This window comes from Thalia democratica, chromosome 2 (genome assembly GCF_965202585.1).
Source record: "Thalia democratica chromosome 2, ktThaDemo2.hap1.1, whole genome shotgun sequence".
Classification (NCBI taxonomy): Eukaryota; Metazoa; Chordata; class Thaliacea; order Salpida; family Salpidae; genus Thalia; species Thalia democratica.
Window position 1 is genome coordinate 43,226,400 of NC_139166.1, and position 16,089 is coordinate 43,242,488.

At 25.8% G+C, this 16,089-nt stretch overlaps 1 protein-coding gene and 1 long non-coding RNA gene across 2 annotated transcripts in view; both read right to left on the reverse strand.

The window, feature by feature from the left end:
- Nucleotides 1–6,184, reverse strand: part of LOC145829191 (cholesterol transporter ABCA5-like) — a 30,820-nt gene extending 24,636 nt beyond the window's left edge. The window contains exons 1-4 of the mRNA XM_082936922.1: nucleotides 6,169–6,184; nucleotides 1,838–2,000; nucleotides 1,266–1,432; nucleotides 951–1,147 (exon numbers count right to left, since the gene is read on the reverse strand). Coding sequence (XP_082793048.1) covers nucleotides 951–1,147; nucleotides 1,266–1,432; nucleotides 1,838–1,947 — 474 coding nt within the window. The 5' untranslated portion in view covers nucleotides 1,948–2,000; nucleotides 6,169–6,184. The remainder of the gene's footprint in view (nucleotides 1–950; nucleotides 1,148–1,265; nucleotides 1,433–1,837; nucleotides 2,001–6,168) is intronic.
- Nucleotides 6,185–10,678: 4,494 nt separating this feature from the next.
- Nucleotides 10,679–12,591, reverse strand: LOC145829192 (uncharacterized). The gene is made up of 3 exons (XR_014369549.1): nucleotides 12,464–12,591; nucleotides 11,100–11,186; nucleotides 10,679–10,813 (listed from the first exon to the last, which is right to left on the reverse strand). It is a non-coding gene; the product is annotated as an uncharacterized LOC145829192 (long non-coding RNA).
- Between the last annotated feature and the right edge of the window lie 3,498 nt (nucleotides 12,592–16,089).

Sequence of the window (16,089 nt, forward strand, 5' to 3'; positions counted from 1 at the left end):
CAAAGTGTGTTTTATTCATAACTTAGGAAATAGTTTTGTAACTTATAATTGTAGCTACTTGTAGCTAAAGCTGTCAGTTAGTAAGTTACTGGAGACCACGTAGTTAAGACATAAAAACATAAACATCATCAAAATACCCATTTGGTTAAAAGTCCAAAGTAACGTTTTTTTTTGTTATTGTATAAAGAAAGATTAGCCTGTGAAAGTTTGAAGAAGATTGCTTGAAATATGTAAGAGGAGATAGATTTTAAATAAAATAGTCTTTTTTCGCTGTTTTAGTTTTACCTTCCCATAGGGAACCTATTATGCGCCCCGACTATGACTGGACATATCTCAAAAAATAATTCAAATTTTTTAAACCATATAAAGCATCTTGAAGCTTAGATAAAAACTCTTTAAAATTAGATCAACTTGTAAAAAACATGGCTTACCCTCCCCCCTCCTATGGCCTTAGAGAGATAATGTATAACATTTAAAAGTTTTTAACCTTACAGATCTAAACAAGCAGAGTCAATTTTGTACAAATTACTCAAGAAATTTCGTTGCTCATAGAATATTAAGAACTTTAAAAAGTCTATGAAAGGTTAACGCACATCAAAAAAAGCATATAAAATTATATATTGATGTGCAATATACATTGACTACAAACATTTGTAATTAAAAACTAGCTGTAAAATTTTATCTTACAGTAAAAAACTAGGTTTGAAAGCTTAAATTTGAAACCCGTGCAAAAGTATCACCAGTCAGTAGTGACGACAGGTTAAAAAATGACGAACCATGAAAACCTGACATCTAGATATTTTAAATATACATTTACTAAATCATTAAACTTAACCTGATGCTAATATATAGCTTGATATATAAGAGTTTAAATTAAAATAAAAACTCATTACTAGTAATTTTTCTATTTCCTTTTAAAAGGTGTAAACATCAAAGCATATAAATCTTACTTCCAATTTAGCTTTAACACGATCAATTAGCTTGATGTCGGCGAAAAATAGCAAGTTCTCCATTACAGTAAAGCTATCAAACTGTAGGTTGTACTGAGGACAAACTCCAATCATCGTACGAACTTTCTCAATATTCCAAGTATGAAGTATGTTGTACCCATAAACGTTAATAAAACCCGTGCTTGGACGACAAAAACCTAAATAATAAACGCAATTCAATATATAGAAAATAGAAAAAGATTTTATGTAAACAAAAACGTAGTGTAAAAACCTGGTATTACCCCAATATTACAACTGCATGATAATAAAACAAACCGCTAAGCATGTTAAAAATTGTGGTTTTACCAGCTCCATTATGACCTAACAATGCTGTTATTTGATCTTCGTAAACATCCAGTGAAAAATTATTTACAGCTTGTACTTCTGGTTGCTTGCGAATTAAGTTAAACATAGGAGAGTAGTTTTTACTCAAATTGCAAAACCTATTTTTAAATATTTAGTCATTTAGATTAGTGCTTTTTAAAACGGCACACAGTAAACTTAAGTGCACAAAAACTTGGTTTTATTGTTAACATCAATTTAAATTTAGCTAAATATAGATTATATTATAGTATTATATATTTAAGTCACTACTATTAGTTAAAATAACTATTAAAATACTATGATAATTTAGAAATTTATAAATTAACTAGATATAAAGTAGTTATTTATTTTTTAAAGTTTACATAATAATATAATTTACGCATTTTTTTCAATGATAAAGTGTAGAAAACTTACAGCTATCGACCAATTCAAATTTAAAACCAGCAAGCAGTATTTTTTTTTGATAAAAACTTAAATTAAAAATACGAATAAGGACATACTTTGAAAACAAACATACAACTTACTTAATTGCACATTTATTTTTCATAAAATCAGGTACAGCTTCAAAATTGGTCGTTGATCCCTGTGGAAAAGTACCAAGTTCAACATCATGTGTTTCTTGCTTATTTTTCATCCAGTAAGATGGATTTAGAAAAAACCAAGGAAGTTCCTTGTACCCATATTCACCTGTGAAGAATTATTTGATACAGTTTGAACTTTTTTTTCTTGCCGTAAGAAGTATTTAAGTAAAATATTCGATTATCTGAAAACATTTCATACTATTTTAAACTATCAGACTAAAAAGTACTTAAAATTAAGATACTTTTTCACGTAAGGCAAAATCTAAAGTTTAGCTTTAATTATTTTTAAAATACCAAAGGCTTTTTCATATATATTATCTTGCAAAACATAATATACTCCAGTATTTCAAAAAATGACTTTTCTGTAATAAGTGGTAACCAACTTGATTAGTTTTAATAATTATACTAGTTAAAAATATAATTATATAGTTATAAAGAGTAATTTTGAAGTTATAAATCATACGTTCTACTTAAAATCACTCTAAATTTTGTTTACTTAGTTTTTTAAATGTACTGACAAAAATTTTATTGTTTAAAAAATAATTTTTGTAGCGAGAAAAGCTTTCTTCTACAAAATGTAATATTAAACTTCATACAAGGTTGTCACTCTTTTATAATAGGTATTATTAAAAGTCTACATGCCTTAAACCAGGATTTCCCAAAGTGGGCTATCTTAGCATTTCAAGGGGCAGTAAGCTGCAAAGGGGGTACTAAGATACATTTCACGAGAAATTCGAAACTTAGACTAGATATTCTGGATTTTGTAATGAGTGGGGATAAACATATTTTAACTTTCGATTATGAAAATGATTTTGATAAACCCAGCATTAAAATAAATTATTTGGATTACCAAATTATTTTTGAAAAGAAAATTAAATTTTCCAAACTTCATCCAGTTTTTTGAAAATACAAGTTTATTGTCCTTTTTTAGTATAAATTAAATTAAAAATAAAAAACTGTCAAAAAGAGGATAAAAATATTGAAAAATACTATAATGCTACTTTAAATGTGTTTTATAACAAATAAAACTCTAATTGATACAAAAAAAATTGTTGTATATGATAGATTTTTTGTATCTAGTCTAACATTCATTACTTTACATGTAAAAATTATTTAAATTTCCAGGTTTTTTAGGATTTTTGTTCAAAATTTACGTGTTTCCAGGTATTTTTTGTCAAAAATGTCAAATTCCATGTTTTCGGGTAATATAACAACCCTGATCACTATTTTTAACAATAAAGTGAGCATATTCCATACACGTTCTACCCCATTTTGTTAGCAATCATGCATCTTACTAATTGGTCTAGAAAAGTTTCTGTCAACACGATATTTTGTATCTTATTGTATTAATTAGTTTGTTTCAGAAACTATTCAATTTTTGAAGATTAAAGACAATCTTTTTTGTCTTTATGAAACGCATGTACCAGAATATTTAAAATCGATTTTTTCTAATAAGTCATTTAAAGTCCTTTAAGTGGGCTCGGTAGAAAGTCATTTAGTTTAAATAATCACCTTATTTTCTATTTATATATAAATTAAAATATACTTCTGCACCAATGATGAAGATAGCACAGACATGATAGAAAACAAAGAAACATATGGTTTCAAATCAAAATTTACACCAAAGCAACCTGAAGAACTCAAGAATTTTGAAAATGAAATGTTCGATCTAATTAATCAAGTTAAATTTAGAAAATATAAAGACAATTTCCAACAAGAGCTTAAAAAAGACTTAAGACAAATAGGCAAGACCAAAAGCCTAATAGTACCAGCCGACAAGACAAACAACTACTACAAGGTTCCTAAATTAGAATACGACAGCCTATTACTAAAATCGATTCGAAAATCATACAAAAAAAGTGACAAAACAATTACGAATTAGATAAACAAAGAAACCAAAGAGATAGTAACAAATCTTAAACTTGAAAAGAAATTAGTAAACTACTTACCTAAACAACAATGCTATATAACACTAAAAGACCACAAAAAGGATTTCGCTAGCAATCCCAAAACAAGATTAATAAATCCTAGCTATTCAGACATAGGTCAAATTAGCAAATGTATAATTGACAGAATCAACACAGTCTTAAGAAAATCAACCAAATACCTCCAATGGCGAAGTTCTCAAGAAGTTTTAAACTGGTACAAAAAACTTAAAAAATACAAATACAAGTTCATGAAGTTTGACATTGTGGAATTTTACCCATCTATATCAGAAAAATTACTAAGTAAAGCTTTAGCTTTCGCAAACGAAAGTAAAAAATTAAGCGAACAAGAAATGAAGATTATCTTAAACGCATCTAAATCAGTATTGCATAATAAAGAAGAAGTTTGGATAAAAAGAAAAAGTAACACAGAAGAGAATGAACTTTTCGACATTACCATGGGAGAAAAGCATGGAGCGGAAACATGCGAGCTAGTAGGTCTCTTTATACTACATAAACTCAATAATGCGCTCCCAAATCTAACAACAGGACTGTACCGCGACGATGGTTTGATTGTCATAGAAAAAAACAAAAGTAATGTTGATATAGAGAAAATTAAAAAATTTATGCACAGCATATCAAAAGACATGGGAATAAAGTTAGATATCGAAAATCCTTCACGTAAAATTAACTATCTAGACCTAAGCTTCAATCTATACAACCACACATTCCAACCGTATAGAAAAGAGAACAGCAAAATCATATATATTAATTCAAAGTCCAACCACCCTCCAGCAATACTGAAGTAAATTCCAAAAATGATAGAAGAAAGACTTTCCAAAAATTCTACCAATGAAAATCTATTCAATGAAATAAGTAAAGATTACAATGACGCAATAAAGTTAAGTGGCTACAATTACAAAATAAAGTTCAAAGGTGAAGATGATGGAAAGAAACGGCCTAGAAAAAGAAAAAGAATATGGTTTAATCCACCAAACTGCAAATCCATAAAAACAAACATTGGCAAGAAATTTCTCCAAATATTAAACAAATACTTCGGAGTAGACAGTAAATTCAAAAAATACTTGAATAAGAACAACATCAAACTAAGTTACAGCTGTTTGCCAAACATTGAGACAATCATAAAGAATCATAACAAGAAGCTCACAAACTGCAACAAGAATGATGGAGATGAAACATGTAACTGTAGAAACAAAGAGAAATGTCCTTTGAAAGGCGGTAACTGTCGAGCAAAAAATGTCATATACCAGGCCACAGTAAAAACTGACAATGCAATTAAATCATATATTGGTCTAAGCGCCAACCAGTTTAAAAAAAGAGTGGCAACCCACAGAACAACAATAAATAGCAACCCAGAAGATAGAAATTATATGCAATACAAACAAGCAACTGAACTATCAAAATACATCCACACATTGAAGAACGAAAATAAAAATTTTGAATTGACTTGGACAATTCTAGAAAAAGAATATAAATCAAGACCAAAAAAAAAGAACTTTATGGTTTGAAAACAAAGTTTGGGATAAAAACATAGAATTATAAAATTGTCTGCAAAAAATAAAAACTTGCCTATTCTTAGAGCTTTTTGAGGTTAGTGCCTACTTTTATTAAATTTTTATTTTTTGTAGACACTTTTATAATTCTATGTTTTTATCCCAAACTTTGTTTTCAAACCATAAAGTTCATTTATAGTTACTACCTACATAAACACTATACATAATTATACATGCTTTTTCTGCTTTTTTTCTAATGTGTTTTAATATTTTATAGACTCCGTAGATCTGTTCTTAAATTTATTTTAGAGCAGTGAAACGCCGTTAGTAAATAAAACTTTATATTCGTTAAAATATCATGTAATTATAAATTTAACTTTTATTGGGATGTCAGTTTTTAAATTATTAGCTTGATTATAATTAAGTGTAAATAAGGCTTGTAAATAAAACTTTATATTCGTTAAAATATCATGTAATAATAAATTTAACTGTTATGGGGATGTCAGTTTTTAAATTATTAGCTTGATTATAATTAAGTGTAAATAAGGCTTGTAATAATTTAATAATTCTCACATGTATAACTTTGTTTAATCGTTTTTTGCTATAAATTAAAATGACATGATCGAGTGATTTATGGCTATACGCTCATCGCCACATGTTAATATTTGTTATTACAGAAATTTTTCAACATACTAAATAAAACTAACTTCTTTTTAGAAACGCATGGGTGAACAATATTATCAAAGCAAAATCTACATTTAATTAAAAAAGTAAATACTAAAATCTAACAATTGTGAATAATATTTTAAATCTCATACACTTTAAACTCGGAAACCTGGGATAACTTTGTCAAAGTACAATGTTAATATTGCATAAATAATAGTATCAATTGGAATCATTATAAATGGAACTTTTAAATTATCGTTATCAAGTACTTCGCTAAAAGATGAACCGCTTTCATTGTATTCCAAATTAATAAGCTGAAAAAAAATAACATTATACATAACTCCTAATCTTTATTTAAGAGCTTTTAATAAGTAACTTGCATCTTTTAAATACTAAGAGATGAATATACAATTTTTTTTTTAATTAAAAAATATAAAAACCATTATTTAGTTTATACTAAATTTAATTGTTTTCTTAATTCCTTAAGATTTGTTTTTAACTATACCATATTTCGTTGATTTTTATAAAATATCGTTACTTTTACTATTCTCGAGAAACAAAACAAGGTAAAAATAAAACTAACTGCAAAATTTTATGAGTTTAAAAATTAAAGCTCAACAAATCTTGAAACTTCCTATAAAAACTAAGTGCAGTAAAAAAGTTTTAAAAATAACCAACCTCATAAAATGCCAAAGCGAATGCTGAAGGTGAAAAAATGCTGATGTAATATCTATTAGATTCAAGAGACTGTTTAATAACTACGAATAAAAACAAAAATGAAGAAAAGAATGACAGAATTCCTCCGAGAAAAGCAGCAGACTCTGCTTTAGTAAAAAATGGAGTGAGCATGAAGGAGAGAATTTGCTAAAAGTTTAAAAATAGATATTAATACAACTATTTCTCAATACACAACTATTAAGTTATATTTCGAGCTCTCAATTTATAATCACGTTGTAACTACTTTCATTGCTGATTTTAAAAACTCTAAAGCTTTAAGATTTGTAGTTAATATTTTTCATAAATGTGTAGTTTTATTAAATAAAATTAATCCATTTTCATATTTAGAGTTTTAAAACCAAACATCTAGCCATTTTTTGCTAATATCAGGATCCGGCAAGACACAAAAAAAAAAAAAAAAGAACCAGGTCTGGCTGGATCTTAATTTGAAAAGTAGATTTGGATCTGGATCGAAAATGTGTTGATTTGGTAGATCACTAGGTAAAAAATAAAACTTTAAAAAATTTTTTTAACAACTGCGGATCATAACTTTAGTGATGTATTTTAAAACAACTTATATATCTTACTTATATTGTTGATAACATTTTAAAACTTGTAAAATCAAAAACTAAAATACGTTAGTAAACTTTGAATTCTAATGTTTAAAAAAAAACTTTTTAGACATAAAAATACTTTATTGAATAATTCCGATACATAACAATAAGTAGTTTCATTAGTTTGTACAAGTTTATTGGCAAGAGACATAAATCGTTATGTTTTAACCTCTTTTAAGTTTGTAAAATTACTAAGTATATTTTTCAACAGCTAAAATAATTTCTATAAGATTTTTAGAGGTTATTAGCTTTTAAATGTAAAGTTATTTATTTAAGTTAACTAATAGTGTTAAAAATTTGTATTGGCTAAACTGTTATTGACTCCAAATTTAGCATACAAGCGTAACTTTTTAATATAAAAAAATCTTTGGTGTTTCTACTAAGGGTTTTGTATGAAAAGATCAGCTTTTTTTCTTTATTTTCTTATTAATACTAGTTATTGGATCAATCGAGAAAAATAAACACTCTATGAAGTGTGAATGATTAGAAATATCATTTGCTAACCATAAAATTTCACTCGTTTAAGATTAAAACTTATCTAGTCAGAAAATACAGACATTTAAACAATTTTTACATAATATTATAACCATGAATTGCTATTATGTTTATATTTCTATGTTCTTTAAATCTTAATGCTACTTCTTATGCAATTTATAAGTTTTTATCTATTTTTATATCTTTAAGATTGTTTACCTTTTGAGTAAATTTTAGTTATGAACATTGAACACTAACATAAGTGAAAGTAATCAAAAAATATGAATAAATAATGATACATCTTTATACTAATCATAGTAAGTTTTTATTTTGTGCATTAATTTTATTAGTAGAAACAGTTCTGTTTATTGTTATTTGTAAATCTATAATTAAAAAACACTGCTAATCCTATTGCATAAAACATTGTGTTTTTAAACAAAATTAAAGTGTAAAACTTCCCTTTTTTTAAAACTACACTTAAAAAGAGTTTTAAAGGCATGTCGAAACAAATTATTAAACTTAACAATCAAATTATTACTACACTTTGATCTCAACTTAATTTATATAAAACTTTAGAATTTCTGTTGCAAAAATTTTCCATACCTTTATTAGTACTAACTGTTATCCTTAAAAATATAGTCACAAGCCGGATTTTAACTGCAGGCCGTGTGTTGCCCAGCCTATAGCTCTAACAAAGTTGTTTGAACTGAAAATTAGTAAGCCATAAAATGTTCATCTAGTTTCACTTAATTATTAACTGCAACATAGTTTTGGGTTAAAACGGGAAACGTACGCAAAACCTCTTGGCTGGACCTAGCCCGCCAAGCAGAAACCTCTGTCGTGAGATGTTATCTTCATCTTGAAAAAAACTTTGTAAAGCATCTAACGTTGGATTTTTATATCAAATGTGCTATTAATTTTATTTTTGGTTATAGAACTTTAAATTTATATTTGAATAATATTTTGCTTGAAAAGATTTGAAAAAAAGTTCAATTTTTTTAAATTACGCAGTCTGTCAAGATTATCTGACCCGTTGACTAAAAAAGTTTTGTACAACTAATTTTAAGTTTAAACAGATAAAAAACAAAGTGGCCTTTTTAAAATTCTAAATTAACTGGATCCGGATTCGACCGGATCTCAATTCAAAAAATAGATCCAGATCCATCAATACTTCAATGATATAAATCGTAAAGACTTTTTTATTATACTATTAAACTTTGTTAAGGTCAAAGGAAATCTCAACAAGACTACTTTAATTTTTATTACGATTAAATTTTTAATCTTTTTTCGATTATTTTTGTAAAAAATTGTATTTTTATTCAAAACTTAAAAAAATATTTCCTTCAAATTGTTACGTATTTTAAAACATTTAAATAAAATTTAATACTTGAAGAAATATTTTTTGATTAATTATTATTTTTGCCTCCTTTGTTTGTGCCTTCCATAAGGAATATTAAACTCTTTAAAGTTGATTACTTATATACCAAAAGTTATTTTAAATTTCAGAAGGCATTTGTTATTTTTAATATTTATGTAACGAAATATATCTAATTTTTAAAAGTTATAATACGAAAGGATAAAACACGAAAAAGTATACAACATTTTGACACAAATTTTATAAAACATTCAATTACAAAAAGTTGTAAATCTATCATATACTTAAACAGGGTTCGTGCGCGAATTTTTTTTCATTTAGCCTGACTGAGAACAATTTAGCCTGACATTTTTTCAAAGTGAGGAAAATCCCCTTTAGAAGTCAATTTAGGTATTGGTAACTACTTGATTACTACTATTGTAGTCTCTGACTTCAACCAGCTTTATCTCAAAAATATTTTGAGCATTAAAAATCTGCAAAAAGCAACTCATAGCTTAATTACAACTCAATAAAATAAGACTAAATTGTAGATTTGACCCCCTTATACCCCGTACATTGTCGTGTTTTATTAAAATTTAAAATGAAACGCTTACACGAGTATTAAGTATTAAAATAAGCAAAAATGTTTATTATAGTATTTTGACTAATACTTAAAGTGATACATAATTATAGATCCTAAAATCTAAATAAATACAGTGATTGTTGACATCGTATCGGATTTAAAAAGCTTACACTTAAATAAAAAAAAAAACCTTAATGTTTTGTTCTTGTAAAGAAAAATTAATTATACCTAAAATTTGTAATCCCACAAAACTTAGTACTTATATCTTAAAGCTAAGTTTTAGTGTTGTGAATATCTCTTATAACTTTAAACAAACAGTAAAACAAATGAATAAACTGCTAAGAGTTTTAATCTAAAAAGTATTTGGTATAGTGCCTTTAAATTAGAAATTAAAACAGTGCAACTAACTAAGCTCTGAAAAACATAGCTGACGTAAACAAATTCAAACAAACAGCTAAGTTGTTGAACTAAGTTGTAATGTTAAACTGTATTTTTTTTATGAAGTTTCATAATTATGACGTATATAATCTACTCAAAACAAAATAATGAAGATTCTTAAAAACTTTTTAGATATTCAACAAAAGGTCTTAAGCATTTATATTTACAAATATTGACTGATTTTGTCTTTAATAACTAAATCTTTGTTTAGAAATATATTCACATTTCAATTTGATCTTAAAAAGATTTCTCAATTTTTTCTAATCAAAAATTTTCAAGCATTTGAACTGAGAAAAACTGAGATTCTCAAACTTTAAAATAAAAAAACTGATTTAGCCTGACTTAGCCTGATTTAGCCTGACGCGCACGAACCCTGTTAAAGTACAGTATACAAATTTAAATAATACCTTTCATCCATCACAATAGTAACTTACTAAAAGTTTGTTTATCTTTTTTATTTTAACTAGCAAGTTTATTTGTTGAAAAACTAACAATGCTTGTTCCTTGTAGTATTAAAAGAATAAGTACTAAGAAAAAATTGGTATTCTTAAAAATGCCAGTAATGTACAAAAGCACTGTAGATCCAAGAGACAATAAAATCACTGTTAGTAATGATATCAAAACCCATGCTGACCTATTAAAAATAGTCTGTTTATATATCAACTCTTTTTTCTAATTATTGATCGTTTTTTTTAGTTCATGATTTTAAACTAAAGAAAAGTTTGTTTCAAGAATAAAAAACTATATATTATCATTAGATATGTATAAAGTTAAAATACAATATTAACAATACTATATAGTCTTAGTTTATTTAATGACAACTTAAAAACAATGGCACAAGAAGTTTTTTATCATATTTTATATAAAGAAAACATTATTACAAACTCAAATTATTTAATTTATTATATATCAAAATAAACCAGTAAGCAAGGCTGCTTAAACCCATTATTTTCATAGCTTCATACAATTTTTTCTGCTTTTCCCCTACAACGTATGCTAAAGAAAATCTGAAAATGTTAAACGCTTGAAAAAAATTATAACTATAAGAAATTAAAGTTTCGTTTGATTGTATCTAGAAAATTAACAAAAATAACCTATATGTATCAGTTTATTTATTTTTTTTTCTTTATATATACAAGTTATAAAATTTTAATTGTCGTACTGACGACAATTTATTATGTTAATAAATGTTAACTTGTTCTTAATTTGTAAAATATTTCACTAAATTGAACACTACAAATTTAAAGTAGAGTTTAAAAATTTAAATTAAACCAAATCATACAATGAAAACTTATCTAAATTATGTTTCTAGATTTAAATTTAAATCACTTATGTTTCAATCTTAAATATAGAATTATTAAATTTAACATTTACACAGTAAAAGCATATTTTAAAAATTAAAAAACAAAGTCACACCAAAAACATTTACACATTATGATCTTATTTTGTTGAGTTTTAACTAAGCTACAAGTTGCTTTTTACAAATTTAAAAAATTCAAAACATTTGAGATAAAGCTAGTCAAATTCGGAAACTACAATAGGTTCCTTATGGGAGGTGCAAAATAAAAAGGCGAAAAAATTAATTGTTTCACTAAAAATCTGTCTCCTCCTACGTTTTTTTGAGATAACTGCCTATAACTTTCAGGAAGTGTTCCAGCAATATTTATAAAACTCTGTCACAACAAAATTTTGAGAAATTAAAATTATATAACAAAAATAAACAAAAACTTTTTTTTTTGTTTTTTTGTCATGAAATTTCTTTTATTTTTAATATTGTTGTGACAGAATTTTCTAAATACTGCAAGGAACATTTCTTGAAAGTTTAAGGTAACTACTTCAAAAAACGTAGGAGGAAATAGATTTTTAGTGATTTCTAGTTCTTGGCTGTTTTAGTTTGCGCCTGCCATAAGGAGCCTACTAATGTAGTCTCAGACTTTGACTGGCTATATTTCAAAAACTATTTTGGATTTTAAAACTCTGTAAAAAATGTGTAGCTTAGTTAAAACTTAATAAAATAAGATTAAGTTGTAAAATAAGTTAATTTCCCCCTATGGCCTTAAAACAAGATCGTTGTAAAATTAGAAAATAATAGTAGAATCAAAATAAAAAACTTTGTACTAATTAAAAATTCGTAACAAAAAAGTATCACAAACTAGTACTTTTAGTATTACACAAACATATCTTATCGGAAGCACTTACTTTTTTTACTTACAAGACATTATAAAATTTTCTAGTTAAATTTATTTTATAATCATTCTAACCTTATTTATACAAAACAACTTACATGCAAAAGAAAGACATAGCAAAGCTAAGATAAAAGGTGCCAATAAAAGGCAGAGCATAGTTCTTAGGTTTGTCTTGTATTGGTTTTGCACCTTCAGTTACGTTTACTTTTGGAAGCTTAAAATCTGATATTTTGTTCTGATGATAAAAAAAAAGATATTTGTAGTAGAATAAGAAATAACTAAAGAAGTACTTGTTATTTTTCAAAAGCTGTTCACATAAGACAACTAAAGTAAAGTTTATGAGCTCACTAGATTATTCGGTAAATATATTTTTAGTAAAACAATTTTGGATGTAATGCATGTTTGTATAAAATATTATATATAAACAATATTTGTATAGAACTTGTAATAGACTAAACAAACTACAAACAAATAGCTTAATAACATAACTATATATTGATAGTAGTTTTTATACTCATTAGAATTACTTAGAAGAGTTAAATAACTTTTGTGAACAGGTACTGACTATAGGAAACAATGTAACAGTTTAAAATATAAACAACTAAGGGCATTAAAAGGAAAATCACCTTTTTCACAATTTAGTCTTAGTTTATTAAGTTTTAACAAAGCTACAAGTTGTTTTTTACAGATTTTTTAAACTCATAATAATTTTTGAGATATGGCGGGTCAATATCGGAGGCTGCAATAGGTTTCTTATGGGAGGCGCAAACTAAAACGGAAAATAACTAGAAATCACTAAAAATCTATCTCATCCTACGTTTTTTAAGATAACTACCTCAAACTTTTTGGAAATGTTCCTTTTAATGTTTAGAAAACTCTGTCGAAACAAAATTTATAAAAAATAAAAATGTTATGACAAAAAAATTAAATAGTGTTTTTTTTTTAAATTCATTCCAACAGAATTAATATTGCTGGGAACATTTCCTGAAAATTTAAGGCATTTATCTCAAAAAACGTAGAAGATAGATTTTTAGTGAAATAGTCTTTTTTCACGGTTTTAGTTTGCGCCTCACATAAGGAACCTATTGTTGTCTCCGACTTTGACCTGCTATACCTCAAAAATTACTTTGAATTTTTTAAATCTGTAAAAAGCATCTTGTCGCTTAGTTAAAGCTCTATAAAATAAGATCATACTGTGAAAAAAATTACTACCCCTCCTTCCTATGCCCTTAAACTAAAACTCATACTAATTTAGATAAAATAAAAATTTTTCTACAGCAAACGAAATTTATCAGATTTATTTTTTTCTAATTATTCAAAATATTGCTATTATGCTTTGAGAACTTTAATGTGTTCAAAACTTTTAAGTAATTATCAAAATATAAAATTTATTTTTAAAACCTGTATGATGGCGGTATCAACTGCAACTTGAACTGCTGCTAAACCTGAGGTTGCCCACATCCTTGAAAAACAAATTTCCGAATTGTTCTGCCTACACCCATCTAAATGTAAATGTAAATCATTACTGTATAATTTTTTAACTAATGAGAGTAAATAAAATTTAAAAATCTAAAACAAACAAAAACCTTTAAATTAAAAGTTCAAACCAATTGATCTAAATGATAGGTGAGGTTCTATCATGATTTTTGTTTATTAACTTTTTGTTAAATTTTTAACTATCTACTCTATGTTCAATTTTCATTTGAATAACACAGGTTTTTAAACAAACTTGACTGAAATAAAATTTGTAGCTTAATAGTAACCTTTTTTAAATACAAACTTTAAGTTAGTCTATATTTTGCTTCTAAGTTATATCTGTGTAAATAAAAGAAATTATAGCACAAAAATATATTTTTAATGCTATAAATGTTATCAGCAACTGTATAAGCACCTTTTAGTTTACTTTTATAAATAACATACATTGCTTGTGTGAAAAAAGTACTAGATAGTTATTATTGTTTTAAAATTTTCAAAACAACAAGCTATTTGTCATTATGCGTATCAACTGTAAACAATTGATAACAACTAAAAAAATAGCATTTCAAAATAAAGATAATTTTCCTTTAATCACTCGAAAAATCAAAAGTGAAAAAAAAAAATTGCACACGTGTCCACTCTGAATACAATGATCTAAACGTTAATTTTAAAATAGTAAACTAAGGCGATATGGGTTAAATATTTCATACAAAAGTTAACATTAGCTCTTATTTGGAAGCGAGTATATACTATAAGATACTTTTTCTATAACCAAAATGTCCAATTAACTTTTGAGATATAATCAGTATAAGTAAAAAGTTTTGGATACAAATGTATAAGAAGAAATTTTCTCAGAATTGTTAAATAGTTATTAAAAACTTATTTCTAACATTTTAAGAGCAACTAACTTTCAATTTTTACAAATAATTTTCCAATATTAAAACAACTTGTAGAAAGCGAATAGTTGATTTTATGACTAAACACAATTATCAAACTTCTGTTTATTTAAAAGAAAATGTAGAATTTTTTGCCTACTGATTGTCGAAGTTTATTAAAGATTCACTGAGAAAGTTTAAAAATAATTGCTTAAAAACTGTAGGGGACTAAAAAATTTTTAATGAAAAAGTCTTTTTGTCTTTAAATTTATGATTTGCATGGCCGAAAGGACCTATTGAACTCTTAAACGTTTATTGTTTATATCTCAAAATTTACTCTTAAAATGTTAAAATAAGCTGGTAGCTTAGTTACTTATGTAAAAGTGAGACTGACTTTTTTTTAAAGTGATTTATCCCATTGAATAATAATTTTAAGAAGTCTTACTTTTAAAAAGATATAGTAGTTCAAAAAATTATTTTGTATTTTAAAAACAATTAAATTACCTGTATAATCAAAGCCATCAGTCCAAGGAATTAATGAAGATTGAAATTTGATAGTGTAATCCATTTCATTCTCAAAAACAATTCCAAAAATCAAAAAATCTTTTTCTACTGAATGCTTTGCTTTAAAACCTTGTTCCATTTCAGTCTATAAAGTTATATACTTGTTTTATGCTCTTAGTTAACTATTATTAAGCGGAATAAAGACAACATTTAGAAAAAGAGTTTTTTTATTACATACACCCAAAAATTTCAAAAAGCTTCTTTGTAATAATTACTTTTAAACTAAAAGTAAATGAAAATTTTTAAATATTATAAAACGTGTACAAGAAAAAAGTTATATAGATTAATCTTATAACATTACCTAATGTTTTTTTTAAATAAATATATAAGGAAGCACTGACCTGCGTTGTAAAAGAACTAAATAGGACTTTTTCAAAAGTAACTTTTGACAACAAACTTCCAGCTTTTTCAACTAGTCTGTAAAATATGATTAGTTAAACAACTAATTGCCTATAAAGTTTATTATAACTTTTAATTTTTCTATTGCAAATCATAATCATCTATAAAATTATACTATACGATATTTAGAATAAACTACATAAACTAACTCATTTAAGTTTAAAACTGATTAAAAATAATATTTAATCATCTTGGGAATTTAATTCGGGTTTCAATTGAAGTTTAAAAAAAGTGTTGTAAAAATAAAATAATGTGTTACTTACACCACGGATACCTTTTATTGTCTTGTCCAGGACATACAGCAGTTGAGAATTTTAGAATTTAGAAAGTAACTACTGTTGAAAGACTAAAGAAAGCAGATTAAAAAATAGATTTTCTTATTGTTTTGTTAGACTTTGAAATAAAATGTG